The sequence below is a fragment of the Dicentrarchus labrax genome, unplaced genomic scaffold (assembly GCF_905237075.1).
Source record: "Dicentrarchus labrax unplaced genomic scaffold, dlabrax2021, whole genome shotgun sequence".
NCBI classification, from domain to species: domain Eukaryota; kingdom Metazoa; phylum Chordata; class Actinopteri; family Moronidae; genus Dicentrarchus; species Dicentrarchus labrax.
The window spans coordinates 16,505,478-16,524,920 of NW_026136712.1; the positions used below are offsets into that span (position 1 = coordinate 16,505,478).

General features: G+C 39.0%; 2 protein-coding genes across 2 annotated transcripts in view; one reads left to right on the top strand and one right to left on the bottom strand.

Moving 5' to 3' along the window:
• Positions 1-12,463, top strand: part of LOC127373532 (proteasome activator complex subunit 4B-like) — a 35,834-nt gene extending 23,371 nt beyond the window's left edge. Inside the window, exons 33-47 of the mRNA XM_051418109.1 lie at positions 266-347; positions 771-921; positions 1,364-1,430; positions 1,529-1,654; positions 1,909-2,061; positions 2,186-2,290; positions 3,173-3,264; positions 3,451-3,582; positions 3,823-4,025; positions 5,360-5,445; positions 5,625-5,753; positions 7,407-7,562; positions 8,638-8,776; positions 9,005-9,138; positions 11,498-12,463. Of these exons, the coding sequence (XP_051274069.1) occupies positions 266-347; positions 771-921; positions 1,364-1,430; positions 1,529-1,654; positions 1,909-2,061; positions 2,186-2,290; positions 3,173-3,264; positions 3,451-3,582; positions 3,823-4,025; positions 5,360-5,445; positions 5,625-5,753; positions 7,407-7,562; positions 8,638-8,776; positions 9,005-9,138; positions 11,498-11,632 (1,890 nt within the window). The 3' untranslated portion in view covers positions 11,633-12,463. The remainder of the gene's footprint in view (positions 1-265; positions 348-770; positions 922-1,363; positions 1,431-1,528; positions 1,655-1,908; positions 2,062-2,185; positions 2,291-3,172; positions 3,265-3,450; positions 3,583-3,822; positions 4,026-5,359; positions 5,446-5,624; positions 5,754-7,406; positions 7,563-8,637; positions 8,777-9,004; positions 9,139-11,497) is intronic.
• A 277-nt stretch (positions 12,464-12,740) lies between these two features.
• On the bottom strand, positions 12,741-18,508 carry chac2 (ChaC, cation transport regulator homolog 2 (E. coli)). Its single transcript, XM_051418110.1, has 3 exons — positions 18,155-18,508; positions 17,518-17,553; positions 12,741-14,931 (listed from the first exon to the last, which is right to left on the bottom strand). Exons 1-3 carry the CDS (start codon positions 18,287-18,289, stop codon positions 14,536-14,538), a joined length of 567 nt encoding a protein of 188 aa, XP_051274070.1. The 5' UTR covers positions 18,290-18,508; the 3' UTR covers positions 12,741-14,535.
• Positions 18,509-19,443: the final 935 nt, after the last annotated feature.

A 19,443-nucleotide genomic window follows, 5' to 3' on the forward strand; every position in this document is an offset into this window, starting at 1 on the left:
TTAAGATCTTCCTCGTGCTGCCACCACCACCTGCATTTTTTATTTCCTTTGTGCATTGCATTGTGGGATAATAGTGTCCATCAACAGCCCAGTCAACTCTGAAAACCTGAAGTTATTGTCATTCAGCCATATACAAGGTGTGCAGTTGATCAAAAGAACAATACCATGAAAAGTAGCAGCAGCAGACTGAACAGTGCATATTTCAGCCCACTATCATTCTGTGTGCGGCTCTACTTTACTACTGTATAATCTTTCTCTACCACAGGTGGCAATATCAGCAATGGCTGGTGTCCTGAAACAGCTAAAACGACCAAGAAAGAAAGTGGCTGTGAAACCATCAGATATCAGTAAGTATGAGTACACAAACAATAACCCAATAACAATCATATACGATACACACCTCTTGTATTCAGGTCTTGTGGGTAAATGCGGCAAGTTTATTTGTAAGGCCTTCCCTGATTCCAGCTACTGCTACATTATCAGTTGCAATTTCAGCATCTAATTTTGATTAAATAATACATCATGGTGTACAGACTAATTCTGTGGTGATTTCCCATTGAGTAAGCAATAGGAGCAGCATATAAATCTACATTTGCTTTCTATTAAAAGATAAATTGCCTGAAATTAGAAAATCGTTTCTTTTTCCTTCTTTTTTTTTGTCTAGAAACCATGAGCAACTCACACTCCCCCACAAATGCAAATCAAAACTGCTTATATGCTTATATGTGTGTAGTCATGACTATTTGCATTGTGTTCGCATGGGTGTCTAGGTGGCATAGAGGATCTAGAGGGTGTGTGTGGGGATCGTGAGGGGAATCGCTGGCTTCAGTACGACAGCAACAATCTACCTCTAAGTGAGGAACAGTGGGATACTCAACTATATGTGGAGAAAACACACTGGGGCTACTACACATGGCCAAGGTGAGTGTTTAGGTGGTGGATTTAGAAACCGGAAGGCTGATTAACTGCTTGGTTAAATGGAGCTAAATAGCTGATTGACTTAACTGCCTGGTTGACTTGATGCTTGCCTTTGTGGCTTTGTGGCTAACTTCATGTCCGACTAACTGCTAGATGACTGATCTGGGTGGCTGGATAACTAGCAGGGTGTTGAACTGACTTCCTATCATGGCCTGGCCTAGATAAGGCTGACTGAATGACTTCCTGCCTGGCCTAGATAGAAGAATTGATGTATAGGTGTGGGGCTGGCTGGCTGTCTTGGTGTGCGGACAGCTTGCTGACTAACTGACTTTTTAATCATTCATTTATCTTTGCTGCTTATTTGAAGACAGTATGTGTCTATCCATATTTTTTGTTGTTATCTATAAATCACAGCAGTCTCTTCTTTGTCTCCCGCTCCTCTCAGAGAAATGATGATCCATGCAGCTTCTGAAAAGCCAAAAGATGACCTGACGTATGAAGAGATGAGTGAGGTGTGTGCTCATTCTGTACCCCACACATCAAATCTCTCACAGATGTTTTTCGCTATTACTGTTATTATTATGTGGCGTTTTGTTTTTGTGTCTCTCAGGGTGAAAAGATCATCTTTGAATATTTCTCGGACCCAGAGTTTATTGACCAGCTCATAGGGTTTCTCTCTCTGGAGGATCGGAAAGGAAAAGACAGCTTCAACCCCCGACGGTTCTGTCTCTTCAAGGTGCAATTTAAACTCTCAGCCTCAATCGATATGACAAACCTTTTACAAAGAAGTGACACAGCAAGCCAAGGCTGAATTGAACTACGTAGAGCTGGAGTTTGTGTCATCAACTGCTGTGATTCATTGTTGTCCGTCACATAGCTGACAGTTTACTTGCGTCAAGTGAATGACTGTAATCTGTCTTTCTTTGGTTTAAAAAAGAGTCTTGGTTCCCCCAGAGTGAACAAACCTTCATGCTCACGTTTGATTGACAGGGGCTGTTTTGTAACTATGGTGACGTGTTCCTGCCGTTACTATGGCCTCACCTAGAGCAGCTCGCCAGCGACCCCCATGAGAGCTCCCAGCGCTGTGTGTGTGAGATTACTGCAGGACTAATCAGAGGCAGCAAACTCTGGAGTTTCAGCAAGGTACTGAGACACACACACACACACACACACACACAGAGCGACAAATAATACACGCTGCACTACTTTTTGATAAGAAAAGTCAATATTAATAAAAACTTTTATTATTGTGTGTGTGTGCGCTCAGGTGGACAGGCTATGGAAGCTTTTGTGCCCTTTGATCAGGACAGCATTAACCAACATCACAGTGGAAACCTACACAGACTGGGGCACCTGCATCGCTACTGCCTGCGTGAGTTGCTCACATGCATACAAATACACCACACGCAACGTGGCTTAGTGCTCATTAAAGAAAATTGAAAATTTCTCTACATTTTCTTTATTAAAATATTTTGAAGATCAGATTTTTTTTTTTTTAAATCAATAAAGCAAACATTCAGGTGAAAATTGGATTTTGAAAAGCACAAACATTGTTTACTTTACTATCTGTCCACCACTCCACACACGCCTCAACAACTTTTCAACTGATTGCCATGAAATGTTGTACTATATATTCAACGTTCCCAGACAATAAATCCTACTGACTTTAGTGATCTCCTGACCTTTCTTTTAGCGTCATCATGAGGCTGACATTTGTAGTTTTGAATGAAATGTCTGGACCACTGTCGGATGGATCGCCATCAAATTACATGTTCCCCATAAGTGAAACTGTTTAGTGCTAATTACCAAATGTTAGCATGGAACAATAGGTAAAAACCTGTTAAACCTCAGCATCTTAGTATTGTCACTGTGAGCATGTTAGCATTTAGCTCAAAGCACCATGCTTAAATGTGTTAGTTTGAGGATTTTCTGAAACTGTAAACAAGTTGTCTGCATCTTGTTGCAGCAGGAAACAACATTTGGATTGATGAGGAAATTTGGTTAAAATCAGTTAAGACTGATTTTCTCCTGCCTTAAACATACTGTACACAAAATGTTAAAAATAAAAATAAAAACATGTAGATTTTGTTTAGTTTTGGTGTAGAGTTTTGAATCAGGGACTATTTTCTCTGTTTCCATTGGAAGTAAAAGAATGGGACTATCTGCACACAGTACCTCCGTGGATGAATGCTATGCTATCTGAAATAATAGTTCCAAAAATAACCCCTATTTTCTACTTGCTGCTGTCCAATAGGAGGGCAGGGACCCCAGGAAACTCCACTGGCTGTTCGAGCTGCTGATGGAAAGCCCACTCAGTGGAGAGGGCGGCTCGTTCAGGGATGCCAGGTACGTGCATGTGTCTCTGCCCACGTGCATGAATGCATGTGTTTATGAGTACGTGTTTATGTCATCTCAGTGGTTTCCGATTTCAGGCTGCAGTAGTAACCTGAGCTGACGTATGCTGAGCTGACGTGCCGCAATAACGCAACGACCCCCTATCCCTCAATCCCCCTCTCTCTTTGTCTCTGTCAGTTTGCTGTATGTGCTTCAGGGAGGTCTGGCCCAGCAGCAGTGGAGAGTTTCGGAACTGCTGCACAGGCTTCTGGCTTACCTGGAGCCCAAACTCACCCATGTGTATAAGAATGTCAGGGAGCGCATTGGAAGGTACCAAATTAACTTGGTGTTATCTCTTCAGGATTATATAATCATGGTTAAATAGGTTAATCTAATTAGTTTGTGTGCACTGTTTGGGCTGTTCAATTCTCTAATTCTCAAAGCCTCTTTGCCTTCCTGTCTGTGTCAACTGCTCCTCTTCTGCATTTGTGACTCTTTTCCCTCTCTGTTTCCCCTCTATCCTCTATCTGCCTCTGCTCCCTTACCCCCTCTGTCCCCCTCTCTCTCCAGTGTCTTGACCTATATCTTCATGATAGACGTGGCTCTGCCCAACACCCGGCCCACCTCCTCCCCCCACGTGGCGGAGTTTGTCCCCCGGGTCCTAGAGCGGCTCAAGCCCCTCACGTCCGAGCCGGAGATCCACAACCACGTCCACGAGGAGAACACCCAGGAGACGGACGAGCGCACCCAGGCTGTCAAACTGCTCAAGACGGGTCAGAATGTGGATGCAAGCATGTAAACTGTGTGGTGGATGGACATAGTGTGGGCCAGGGATAGACAGTGGCTGTGGGAAAATATATATATACACACACCAGGACAGCTTGTTCTCTTGATGAAATAGACTGGTATACTGAAGCCAGATGAAACAAACTAAAAGCTGTGATCCCTTATTGATTTCACCTTTTAAATCCACTTTAAACGGTAGCACGGTGTAGATGAAGGGAAATTTCAAGGGTGTGTGTTCAAGCCTTTCAAAAAAAGTTACGGAAAGGAGTCTGTCTCAATATTTGGGAGGGTGTCTCTAATATTAACATTTGTACAAGCCATGTAGTGCAATAATTTGTACAATAATTTATTATTGATTTTGTTCTTAGTTACAGGCTAGTGTCCAAAGCAGTTAAATAAAGGAAATTTACTTTGGTGTTCTTTCTATTTTACAGATTCAATTAAGGGGTCATTTACAAATTACAAAAACAGATTTTTTTTTTAAATCTCACTTACCATTAACTGTATTCAGTTATTCAAATGTATTTGCTCAGGTGTCTGCCACTGACATTTCTACCTCCACCCAAATACAGTTGAGGTGAAAATGATATTCACAAAATTCAACAGCATCTGTTTCCAGTAACAGGTGGCAGCAGAAATCCCAGACATGGATATTTTAAAACATGGGCACATAAAATTGCAACTGAATACCACTAGAAGTACTGTAGTTACCACTGAGAATACAGTGTAGTGGTTTTAGTAACCTACTGGGACTAAAAAAACTACTTTTAACTTAAGTATTAAATATTTTCCCACCAGATTTGTTTTCCTGGCAGTGGGTTGAAGGCTTTGAAACAGTGTTTGCACCTTCACTAAGGAAAATAAAAAGCTCTTTCATTTTGCCACCCGAGGTCAAGATGTAGGTATTTTTCTAAAGGATGGAAAATTGTTTGAAAATAAAATTCTTTATAGTTTGGGGGGAGCAGATATTTCATTAGAAATAGATCAATATGTCTTATTTGGAGTTTATCAGCACCTGCTTCTTTTTGGCGCGGTGGCGTACCTGTTTACCGATACTGAATTTAAATCTCATGTCTTGTCGTAACATTTGTGCATTGTTGCTCTTTCAGTTTCTGTTACTGCTCTAATATCCATTATTCAGATAAATATCTGGTTATAAAATTATCCAAATCATTAGATACTGAATCATGATAGATTGTGTTTTATTAGCAGAGCAATGCAGTAAGGTCACAGCGCCAAGTCTGTTGTTTTTATTATTTGGCAGCAACCCAAAATCTCCTCTGAGTGTGTGTCTGTGTGTGTGTGTTTGTGCCATTTGCAGTGTTGAAATGGTTGATGGCGAGCGCAGGGCGGACTTTCACCACTCCCGTTCAGCAGCAACTACAGCTCCTGCCTCTACTCTTCAAGGTAACAACACACGCACATATACACACACGCACACACAGGTCCCTGCGCAGCATTATTACCCACTCAATCTTACTTGCCCATTAAACTCAATTTCTCTCTTCATTTACTCAAAATGGTGTGTTGCTCTGTGTCTTCCTACCTCTCTCCATCTCTCTCTCTGTGTTTCTCTCTCCCTGCAGATTGCCCCAGTGGAGATTGATGAGAGCTATGATGAGATGAAGCAGGATGCGCGCACGTGTCTCTCTCTCATGTCCCAGGGCCTGCTGTATCCTGAGCACATCCCTCTGGTTCTGGCAGCGCTGGAAGAGGTAATATGCACACACTCAAACACACACTGCCCCACCTGCATGCTGCCAGTGTGCAGAGCCTATGCTGCCCAAGGTGTTGTTGGACTAAAAACAACCTGTGCTATTTTAATTTGCTTACTTTGTGATGCTTACAGTATTTCTGCTGTGATTTGTGTACGTGAGTGGCACCCCTGTTGAGGAATGTCTCCAGTGCTCTCAGAATATCTAACCACTCCTGTCTACAGTTTCATATTTGATGGAAGACGGGATGAAAAAGCATTGCAACAACATTTTTTGGTTGCACCTTGACACCCAAGCCTTAATATTTTATCTTGTGGGAACAAGATATCATGTTGTGTGCAAAAGTAATAGGCTGACATTCTGGGAAATACTTGCTTTCTCACCGAGAGTTAGATGAGAGAATCGATACCACTTTTGTACTGTAACTGTGTGCTAAGTATCGAGTAAGCCAGCAGATATTAATAATAATTATGTTACTGATTCTGCAAGCAGGGGGTTAGCTTAGCTTAGCATCAAGACTGGAAGCAGAGGAAATCAGCTGACTTCTGTGCATAGATATGTCTGTGGTTCTGAGGTTATAAAAAGGTAGGAACTTTGGGGCGCATGGTAGCTCACTTGGTAGAGCACGTGCCCCATGTAGGCTGAGTCCTTGCCGCAGTGATGCAGGTTCGATTCCAGCCTACAGCCCTTTGCAATGTGTCATCCCCCCTTTTCTATCTAGTCTATCTTCAACGGTCCTATCAATATAAAGGCATAAAAGCCCCCACACAAAACATATATATGTATATATATATAGAGGTATGACCTTAAGGTGGTGAATACCGTAGCTTTTCTGTAGCTTCATATTTAGCGTCGTACAGATATGAGCTACCAACCTTCCCATTTAACTCTCAGCAAGAAAGTGAATAAGTGTATTTCCCAAAAACTATTCTTTTAAAAGTGTGCACATGTTTGGGACAGCTGCCTACAGTAGCACTTCTAATGCTTCCATAGCCCCCGGTAACTTTGTGGTGACTGCTTGTTTGGTAGGCAGTCAGCCAAATGATTTTCTGTGAGAAGCCATCAATCCCCTCATTAATACACACATGGAGATTAATTTGGTGCTTTTGAGAAATCCTGTCTTCTGTGAAGTCATTGCCATCTGTGTGCTAGAGCACTTGGGATCTCATACAGTTTAGCTAATATGAATCTTTACTTTTTTTTTTTTCCTTGTCACATCCATCCATACATCCATCATGCATCTTCCCCACATCATGTGCTGTAAACTGATCAACCTGTCGACCATTAAAATATCCTGCAAAAGATTCCTGTTGAGGAACGGTCCCATGTTTTTAGCCTCTTAGCAGCTTGGCTCCATAGATGCTAATGTTGATCCGCCGCTTTGGTCCAGACGGAAATATCTCAACAACTATTTATTGGTTGGCTGTGATATTTTGGACTGAAATTCATGGTCTGTAGGCTACAGAAAAACCAGTAGAGAAGCATATGAACTGATAATCACTTGTGCACACAACGTATGAATCTTGTGTACACAACATTATATTTTGTTTGCATGAGATACATAAAAACATTATCTTTTGGGCCTCTGTACTAACCCCACCCATATCTCTCTCTCTCTCTCTCACTCCCTTATTCTCTCCCATTTTGCTCTAGATGGCAAGCAGTAGGTCGTGGCATGCACGCTTCTCAGTACTGACCTACCTCCAGATCATGGTTTTCTACAACTTGTTTACCCTGCTCAGCGTGCCTGCCGAGGTGTTCCGCATCCGAAAGCTGGTGATGCAGCTGCTGCTTGATGAACAGCTTGAGGTAATGTATGCAAAAAAAGGCGGCAAACACTGCTTTAATACAGTCATTGCCCCTCTGTAAGGTATAATTGTCACACGATTATAAATGGCCACTTATTGTCCCCAAGTCTGTTCTCACTAAATCTTAATCCCTATTTTCTGTTCACGGTTATTGCTTAAAAATAACCCTCTACCTCGCTGCTCAGCTCTTAATTTATTTTCCTATTTTGGTGCCTTTCTCTTCTTCTGTGGTTAGAGGGATGTTGGTCGAGGACAATGGCTGTCTTGCACTGCTTTGTAGCTGGTTGTAATTTTAGTGCTCTAAAAATAACATCATAAACCCAAAATATAATTTAGAAGGGCATATTTGTTTTGACTGTTAATCTTGACTAACTGCTGCTAGCTGCTATGTTAATTAATTATTCATGTCTATTTATTGAGTGCAATATAATCAACTTTACTACTGGTGCACAGTCTCTGCTAATATTGAGTTACGTCATTTTTTTTGTACAATCCATGTCTCAGTGGTCTCTGGGCTTTTAAAACCTTCTTTAGCCTGTCTCTTTCCATTGATCTGGATGTGCAGGTGAAAATCAATGAGCAAAGGGCTTCACCCTGGTTTTCTAACTCACAAAAACAGTTGCTTCTCTTAATATTGTGTAAACTGTGTAAGTGTACAGCTGGTGGATGTGTTGTGTTTGTATCATCGTCTATTTCAATGCATCAACCGTCACTCAGTGCTTATTCATAATTTATGCAAAGTGATGCAGGAAAGCAGTGATGTTCTGCAAGTGAATTTTGCCTCAGCTCAACTCAGCATCTATGCCTCCTCCCCGTTCTTCCTCTCCTCCTCCTCCTCCTCTGCTCATTTCTGTCCTGTGTGCCTCGCTTTTTCCCGGATCTCCTTGCACTCGCCTCTTTTAATAAATTGTGTATGCGTTTCTCGCCCTAAAACTGCCTCGTGCTCTCCGCTGCATCCTTTATTTGTCGCTTCTGATCTTCACGGGTCTCTCTTTTTTCTTTTTCTTTTAAAAATCTTTCTCTCTCCTTGCTGTCCCTCCCTCTATCCCCACCCCCCTTCCTCCTTCTCCCTGTAGGTGAGGGACATGGCAGGCACCACCCTCAGTGGTTTACTGCAGTGCCAGTTCTTCCCCCTGGACTCCAGTCTGCAGACACAGCTCCAGACGCTGAGTCAGACTCTCCTCCCCAAGGCCAGAGGAGAGCTGGCCTCCACAGGTACACACACACACATTTATGTGCACGTCACAATCACACAGTGAGGCAATCACAGTAATACTTGCCCTATTACCCTTTCTTATCCCAGGGGAATTGTGAACCTTGAAATTCTACGGCCCATTTTAACTCTCCATTTGTGTGTGTGTGTGTGTGTGTGTGTGTGTGTGTGTGTGTGTGTGTGTGTGTGTGTGTGTGTGTGTGTGTGTGTGTGTCTGTTTGTGTGTGCAGACTTGGTGCGGCGCCATGCTGGAGTGCTCGGCCTCAGTGCGTGCATCCTGTCGAGCCCCTACGATGTTCAAGACTGGATGCCTCAGATACTGATGGACCTGAGTGACCATCTCAACGACCCACAGCCTATAGAGGTACACACATACACGCACACATTAGTACACACTCTCACACACTCATATACAAACATCTAGCTCAACACATTGTGAGCTGAAAGAATACAATTTCATTGTCCAATTGAGGAGAAAATTGTGTCTTTGGCCTTTCCTCAGGCATGAAGAAGACATACAATGTAATCTGTAGTGCAGAGTGTGAATAATACATTACAGTGATGGGGAGCCAATGATGATGATAATTTAGTGCTTCTCCTGTTGCAAAGTGAAAGAGATGAGAAAGAAAATACAATGCAATACAGTTAAAATATACATTTGTCAATATATGTCACAAAAGCTACTGAAAATAATGCACAAATTGTATATGAAATAGTAGAAGTAGGATATTTTGTGCAGAATAATAAGGGATATAATATCTTGGTTTCTTCAGGCAGACTCATCTGTAGTCAAAATCAGTTGTGGATGTCTGGCTAGACACACCTTCTTCCTTCCCTAAAATCTAATCATTTTGTTTGAAGGCCATAATGTGAAATGAATGTACTTTATGTTTAAGTCATGAATACATCCTTGGTTATAGCAATCATCAGTTTAATTCTTGTTTTTGTGTCCTTGTTGAACCACACTAACTTTTCACTCCAAACTTGTTTCACTTTAAATAATTTCTGCGTTGCGTATTTAAATTATTATATGTGGCATTTTAACATCAATAACTTATTATTACCTCATCAGTTTTTAATTCATGTAAACAAATGAGACTGTTCATGCAAAGATTATCAGCTGCTGTTGGATCCAGATCAGCAAATGGCTTTGTTTTACCACCTAGAAAAAAGGAACTATTTGCTTTGCAAGTTATATTCAGCCACTTTCTAGTTGCACTGTTAAACTTCAGGGTAGCTCTCATTGGAAGAACAGATAGTGGCTGTTACCAAAAAGGCTGTTATCAGCTCTTAACTTTCTTTGCTCCTCAAAACAAATGAAGCAACAAAAAGAACTATCAACATCCTCTTTATTGCAACAGTTCACTGCAGAATTGAATGGAAATGTCCTAATTTTGAGACACAAACACACCACTTTAACATCCTCTGAAATACACGTTACACTCCCACGATGGAACATTATAGTTCTCCATCTGTAAATGAGCTCCACTTAATCTCTGAGGGGGCTGATATGCTGTAAATATATAGGAATAATTTGTGATATAATCTTAACACCCTTCAAATTAAGCTTTTAATCAAGTTTTGAATAAAAATTTGTTGAAAATATCTTGTCAAAGCCAAAAATAAGTATTTATACACGTTCTTAACAAAAGTTTGGTCCTGAATCTTTTGTTACATCTGGCTTATCTAGAAGCCACAGATCTTTAGTTGCTCTGGTGCAACACTGTGATTTTTTTTTCAATTCGGTACAGTACATACACTGATCATTTAAGAACTCAAAGTTTATTTATGACTCAACCAAAACCCTGAAATATTCTGGTGTGCAGATGGTCAAAAATTGGAATGGCTGTTAGACTGTGATGTGTTTAAATTTGCTTGCTTTGTCTCACAAGCCTGGATAAGAAGGCAAGATGGGGCTATTTAATTCATATTTTCTCTGAGTACTGCATAGTAAATGTGTCATTTGAAATGTGTCAGTGAAAATTATTCAAATTAGTTTCTTTTTAGACCTTTTTTGCACCTTACTGACATTTTGGGTGTAAGAAATAATCAGATCTGTTAGTTAAGTAAAGGTAGAAATGATACAAGGTTGTTATGAGTCAAAGTCATTAAAAGCTGTGTGTGTGTGTATATATATATATATATATATATATATATATATATATATATATATATAGTATTAAAAGTAAAAAAAATACCAATTGCACAGAAAACAATTCCCCCTCTGAGAATGCTGTATATATTATTGGATCACTATTACTGATGTTTAAATATGTGGCAATAAGTGGCATTTCACTGTTGTAGTTAGTAAAGGTTGAGCTGATTTAATCTACTTTAATATATATAGGTTCGGCAACAATGCAACACACTTTGTTTAAATGGATGTTAAGTTGATCTTAATATCCAAATTGACTACTAATTACAGTTTTAAAATAAATAAATGTAGTGGAGTGTAAAAAGTACAGTATTTGACTCTATGTAGTGCAGTCTAAGGTGGCATATAGTAGTAATAGTAAAGTACAAGTATGATATTTAATAAATGTACTTAATGGCATTCCACCACTTTATTTGTAATGTTTTAAAATGTGTGTTGCATTCTGGATCTCAGCTTTTTTGTGTCTTGTAAGCCTGTGCAAGCTGTACGTAGATGTATGTCATTCATTCATGATCATTTGTATTTTTCCGTGGTGTCAGTAATGATGATTGTGTGTTTTTGTCCCAAGATGACTGTGAAGAAGACCCTGTCGGAGTTCAGGCGAACTCACCACGATAACTGGCAGGAGCATCGTCAGTGCTTCACTGATGACCAGCTGCTTGTGCTCACAGACCTCCTGGTGTCGCCCTGTTACTACGCCTAGACGGCCAGCTGCCTTGCCAGGTCATTTGCAGACTGACTGACCAGTCCCATAGAAAATAATTACACCTTTTAGCACTGTTGGGAACACCGGTCCTCTGTGCAGCCTGTTAAAATAGTGTATGATGTTGGGTGGCTGAGAGCCCTGCCTCTGGAAACTCACGTGCCAATGTTGGCCTTTAGTAAACTCGGCACAAAAGCAGTTCTTGGAAAAAAAGTTTCAAATATTTAACTTACTTGGTGTGTTTATTTTGTCTCGCCAAGCAGCTAAACAGCCCCAAAGGTGGCCACTTTACTTTAGAGATAACCACCCTTTAGGTGTATTCTTTTGTGGTTATTATAGAATACATTCAACTACTGATTTTACACACATCTGCCAGAAACCTCTGTATTTTTTCAGATAACTATTTGTCATTACAGTGTTTCAGTCTACGTACTTTCAAAAGATTTTTAAATAATACGTAAAAAGATGGAACTGTCCATTTATTTACTAAATATAAGAAAAACATATTGTGATATATATATATATATGTAGAATATTTAAAAATGACATTAACATTACAAAATACTACAAACTCTAATCTTATTTCTAAAGTTATAATATCATGCTATGTGATGTTTCTAATACTGTATAATACATAATACTGAATATTGATATAAATTATGTAATTAATATAAATGTATATACACGTATAAGATGATATACACATATAATAAGTAATAAAATGTATAACATGCTGTAATATTTTATCTTATTCATATACAACCCACTACAGTAGCTCAACACTGAGAACTTACTGTTGTTTCCTGTTCAATAAATTCACTCATTTGTAAAGAGAGATGTGTTTTATTTTAGAGAGGAAGAGTGTGGCGTGCTGTATGTTTGCCAGGGTTGACCCATCACGTGAAATACCTACAGTTTTATCTGCATACATCCACATCACATAGCTCTCGACAGAAGATTATGTTCAGCACAGAGACGGAGATAAAATATAGATCAGATGTTTGTTTCTGCACGGATAGTTTTTGTGCGTTGTGCTGTACAGATGCTGCTACAGAAAAACATTCAGTGTAAACATACAGTGTATGTTTAAGAAAGACAGGATCACAGATACATCTGTCACCATTTTTATTCTGCGTGTTGATTCTTTTCTGATGCACTGCTGTTGACTTGGATATGCTCACTGTGCTGATACGTATGTTGGCAGAATGAGAAACTGTATGTACAGTCTGGAATATCAGGAAGAGAGATGGAGGGCATTTACCAAAGCAGAACTATCTGGTTAGACAATCAACTTTAGAAAGAGTTAAGATAATGTCTTCTAAAATAGGTTTTTGGGCATGACTAATGATGCCCATAAACCTAATATTCAGGTTTTCTTTTAGAGACTAAAAACAGTGTCATAACTTATCTGGCAAACCGTGTCCTCCTTTTTTAAACCATTTGAATCATCTAGGTTAGTCCAATAAAATCAGTATGGAGACTCAATTATTTGAATGAAATGGTAATCTTATATTTAAAAAGCGATCTACTACATTACATGGAGATGTAGTGTTAACCAGAGTAAGATAAGAACAAGACTAAGAGTCTACAGTCATGCTAGCGACTCTGTGGGTCTGCACTTCGGCACAGCGTTGCTTTGAGCAAAATGCTAACATGCTGATATTTAGCAGGTAGAATGTTTACCTTGTTCACAATCTTGCGTGTTAGCATGCTAGCATTTGCTTATTAGTGCTTACCATAAAGTACAGTTGAGGCTGATGGAAATGTCATTAACCGTAAGACTTTGATGATGGTGCTTCGAGCTAATGTTAAGGAATTACAAAAGGGATTTTTGAGCCTATTCAGTAGATGTACAGTAGTGTTATTTCACTGTAGTCAGAAGGATTCATGCTCTGGGGCGGATGTCTGTACCAAATTTCATGGAAATCGATGCAGTAGTTGTTGAGATATCTCTGTCTGGACCAAATTGTGAACTGACTGCTGGCTGAAAAAGGTGAGAAGGATGAATCAGACCCATCCAAATGACATATTTTAAAGTTTGTAAGCCAAGGTTTTCTCAGTCAGGGCTTTGTGTTGAGCAACAAACTCATGAACACACAACTTTTTTTTCAAAGTTGATACGAGTTTTGGTTATTTCTCTTTTTTTTTTTGTCCAAGTTGTGATTCTCTGCACTCTTCTCATTGGTGTAAAAAAAAAAAAGAGATGCAAAATACTTCCATGCACCAATCTAGATTTGGCAACATAGTTATAGGGTTGTTTGCTATTGTTGCCAGCAATCACATTGTTAAACATTTGTGATCAAACCACACAATCACAGTCCGGGTGAGGCAGATTTGAAACATTTTTTGAGTGTTAAACTGTTACATTTGCTCTGGGTTCCAATTTTTTTTAACAAAATTACCCTACTGGAAATGTTTGCGTGGGCCCTACATTGCACTTCTGTTGTGAGAGTAGTTCACTCATACTTACTAAAATGTATGAGTGAACTACTCTCACAACACATGTATCTGTGAATATACAGTATTTATTCGTTAAAACATTCGGCCTTAGTGTGTTTAAATGTGGGAGGAAGGGATTAAATCTACGTTTATCCAAAGCATAATTTGCAATCACTCAACATGTAGTTTAGATACAATACCTTTATGTATTTGTCATTTGTACTATTTTGAAGCAGCTTTCGATACATTATTATTGTATTATTAATTGCTGTGTAATGTAACATTTTCTTCTTATATCTTTGCAGTGTGACACTAACGGATACAAACAGACCTCGTCAACGTATTTTCCATACCCGACAAATATCCTTATTGGCCCTACGTGTACCTTGAACCCTGAGATCATTTGACAGATATCCAACCTGCTATATATCATTGATCAAGTCTTATTAGTTATCTAATCACAATCAACCTGTTTGAGTGTGTGAGTGTTTCGGCCCTTTCGGTAGTCTTTCCCTCACTAAAGTTTCTAGAGAAAACAAGTGTGCGTCTGAGTCCTCAGGCAGAATTGTCCTCACAGCATCAGCCAGCTGAAAGAGGTACTCCGTATTTTGCCCGCTTGGACCGGTAGAGCTGACGATCTGGTTGGCTATCTCCTCAAGAGGGGCGGGGCCGAGGTAGTCTGGATTGTCCTGAGAGCCAATGTACAACAGCGCCTGGTTGGGCGGCGGAGTGAGTGGTGGACGGGGGTGAAAGGCCACCGTGATGACCTGATAACCACCTTTTTCTCTGTAGTCGAGGTAACTCTTCACTTCCTGCTCCCGGCCCGTCGGCAGCTTGTAGGCGACACCCCAAACGCATCCCTGCAGAGAAAGAGTGACAGAAAGTAAATAGGTAGCTTAATATCTGTAGGAAATTATGCAGAGTGACAAACTCAACACAAAAAGGTGTGGAAACAAAATTCCTTTAATTTTATTGAACTTGTAACCTGAGCTGTAGCGATCGATAGATAATTCATCAGAAACTAATTATGATACATTTCAATTTAATTCTTTTTTTAAAGCAAAAATTCCAGAAGTTCTCTGGCTTCAGCTCCTCAAATGTAAATATTTGTTTTTTTGTGTCTTCTATGAGAGTAAACTGAATATCTTTCACTAATATCTGACAGAGTAATCAATAATGAAAAGGATGATCAGTTGCAGCCCTACTTGAAACTAATACTCATTTACTTTTCCTCCATATACTATTAATTAAAGCCTAATCATACGTTCAATATTAAGGTAAAATAGGGCTGTTTTCTCTATAAAATGTCAGAAATAATGAAAAATGTCCACCAGTAGCTCCCAGAGCGCAAGGTGACGTCTTCAAATTGCTTGTTTTGCGTGATGCCCTGTCTACAGTCAGTGATTGGTTTGTCCGTTCTGGGCTACTGTAGAAACATGGCGGTTCAACATGGCAGACTCCATGGAAGGCGACCCGCAGTGATAAAAATGGCTCATTCTAAGCTTAAGAAAACAAGATTCCTATATTCAGGTGATTATACTCTAATGAAAACATACCTGACTATTATATTCCATCTCTGTCAACAGATCCACCTAAATGTTACACACAGAACCTTTAATAAATTACCTAAATTAATAATCAACTGTCAAAATTGAGTATATTGTACATGTAAATCATATAATTAACATAATAAATGTTATTTTCTCTATTAGCGGAAACCCCCTTTAGATCATTTCTTTTTTTCTAAGCAAAAAGGCTAAAATTCTCTGGTTCCAGCTTTTGACGTCCTCAAATGTCCGACTGTTGGACGTCAACTTGAGCAATATGAATCCATGATGACGCATTTTTCACTGTGACAATTTATAACCAAGCAATTCATTTTAAATTAAAATAATCTTTAGTTACAGCCCAATCACTGTTTGTATTAATACACTGTTTGTGATAATAAACTGTGACGCTTGTAGAAAGATGGTTTATTTCACATATTTATGTAATACTTATGAGTCACCTCTAAATGCGTGTTTTGTAGATGCTTTCCATGTTCTCACTACATTATAAGACATGCTCTGTATCTTTTATCTCTTTCCCAACAACTGTAGCAAATTATCTCTCATCCAAGGTCAGAATACAATACACCGTCTCTCCTTTGTTTCAGCTGTGTGAGATGCCATCTCCTCTCCTGAGCAGTACACACTCTTGTTCGCCTTGTTCAGCGTGTGTCTCATTTCATGCACGTGTGCCATTAAATAAAATATACATAACCCCGTGACAATCCAAATGAGAGTGGATTTCTTCACCTCTGGCACTGTTAATGCTTTAGTAAAGCAGTGTCTGATTTCCATATGGAAAAACAGGATGTTAGTAAATATAACCTGAAAACTGCGTTCTATTAAGTGGAATCTCATTTTCAAAATCTCGCTGTTCACTTTATTGCGTTGAAATTTTGTCTGCCTCTTAATTACACAAATTAATTTAATAACAAGGGGGTGAATTATGACCCTCAGGTGCTGATAATCTATTGTTACTGTATAAATAAAATGTGATTTTGTTTGCTTTTCTCACCTAACACAATCTGTCCTCTAATAAAAACATCACATTTACAGCCACTATGTCAAATTTAATTAAAACCTTAAAGATTTATATCATTTTTAATAGGACACTCGCCAACTAACAATAACAAATCATAATGATAAGGTAGGTGTTCAAATAAAAGGGTGAATAAACACCTTATTTTAACACACCTGATTGTTTGTTGAAACGTTGTTCTTTCTGCATACTGTACATTTATTTGACATATTACAAAGGAGAGCGGCAAAAAATAGTTGACTACGTGATAGTAAATGAATCATCTATTAATCTGATGAGCATTTAATCGTTTTCCATAACAAAACTACAACCATTCTGCTGAACTGGATAGTTGAATCGCTTAGTTGACAGAAAAAAAATACTCAATAACAATTTTGATAATAAAAGGTAATTTATCAAACAAAAATACAAAACATTTTCAGGTCCCAGCTTTTCCCTATGTAAGTATTTATTGTACGCTGACCGTGCTGGGTTTTGGTGGGACAAAACAAGACATCCTTGGGGTCTGGGAAAGTATATTTCCCTATTTTCTGACATTTCATAGACAAAATAATTGATCAAGAACATAACTGACAACGTAATAGACAATTAACTTAATCATTAGTGATATATGTAAGTAATGTATGGTGTCATCCTTCCAGCTAACCTTTTATTTACTGTGGTTTTATTGTTTTTTATTGTTTTATCTTCAATTTTTATTTATTGTTATGTTTTAAAATTGTTTATTCTTTAAATTGTTACTGGTGTTGCTATGGTTATTAGTATTTGATTTCTGTTGTTTCACCGTTTAAAGCACTTTGTAAACCAGGTTTTGATTAATATTATAATTGTTATTAAGTTTAGGATGGGGTGTGTCTTACCTCAGGATCCTCCACCAGTGTCACAACCCGGCCAGGCTGTAAACAACACAGACGGAGGTACAAGGACATTGAATAAGCAATGAAAAACTCATACAGTAAAGCTACCAAGTAGGATTATGTACAGTTTAGAAGTCTTATAATTAAAAACTGTAGAGGGATACTGTACAAATGTCAACAAAACAGAGTATGGATTTATTTAGCTGCAGCATATATTGCCAATAATTCCCCTATTAAAAGTTAAATAAAATACTTACAACACAATGAGCTGCTACATGAAGTCTAACTCTGTTTAAAAAGGTGGATAATGGCTTGTGGATCTGAATGGCAACCTCCTTAAACTTCTCTTTTCTACAGGAACCTTTTGTACCCAACTCTCTATGATAGTTAGTAGCACTGTTATACTTCACCTATTATAACCAGACACCATATATGAACTTACACCATTAACATTAGAGGAGCTCTTCTCTCATGCCCTGCTTAACCCCTGTTTTTGACTCACCTGACCATACAACAAAAAGCCCCCACAGACAATCAAACTCTGTATGGCAACATTGCATCAGTTAATGTGTCTGTTATCAGGCATTATGCTAGCTATAGTTCGGTCACAGCGACAAATATTCCCTCAAGTATAACTCACCTTCCCCGGTACACCACGGTGGTCGGTGCTACCCTGCCAAAACCGACGGCTGAAGCCTTTTATGAAGCCAACTCTTTTTTCCTCATAAGGAAAATCCACCTTCCATATGAGAGACCCGTAACCGAACACCCACATGATAAGACGTGAAGCTAACGCCGGTACCTTGACGACAGTAATGGACGGTTAGAGCCGGACTACTCTGACAACCTTTTACGTCTAGCTTATAACGGTGGTCATAACATTATAATGATTGACATGTACACCTGTAACAGAGGAGGTAATGGCTGTTTAAACTCATTTAAGGAGCTGTCCCGAGGGGAGGAGGAGGAGGAGGAAGGGGGGTTAGCTTTATCTGTCAAGCTGTGTGGATTACGTAAACGCGCCTACTTCCGCTCGACAACTTTCAGAATAAACCGCGATGTCCGAACATATTGCAGATGTTTTGATGACATTGACGATTTAGCGAGGTTCCAGTCGGTCAGTCACATAGTAATGATGCTTTTTCGTAGTATTTTATTTTGGTAGGCTATGTCGTATCACTTTAGGCGTGCCTTTTAGATGTTTTTGCTTTTATTTTGAAAGCAAGACGCCATTCCGGGTGTTTTCGACTATGTCATTTTAATTTGAGACAAATGGTCCGCGCAAACATCTGTCCTGTCGGTCACAACTGATAAACATTTTTTCTCCATTTTATGCCTTTTTTTAAATTAGCAAATAGTTCTGACATCCTAATAACCATATAAGGCTGCATAAAGACCTTTTTTGTTACTTTATATTATGTTTCTGCCAGTGAACTATATGTTTTAAAACTAAAAAATGTTTAACCCTTTAAATTTAAAGGCCAGATAAGCCAGAAATCTTCCTTCCCGCCACTAAGAGTTGTTTTCTACCTTGTAGTGTACTGACTGTATTTCTGCAACTGACATATTAAAGAATAATAGCCTAACATATTGCTTTAAAAAGACAATGACACATTAATGAACAATATGTTGATGTTCTGTGGGGGTAAAATACTCTAGGAAGTCTCTAAAACAACATTAATTATTCTAACTATGTTATTATAACCCATTTATATTCTAAATGACATATTGATAATGTGTCCTAAGCTCCTAGATTTTCTTGTAGGTTAATGTTGATGTGCACAAATTCATTTATTTTTAATGAATGTCTAATTGTGCCTTTGCATTTGTTGAAACATGAATTGGGACACATAACACAGGGAATATGGGCTTCCATCCTGACACCAGGGGGTGCTAAGTGTCTATTTCCCTCCGTGCATCATTGTGTGT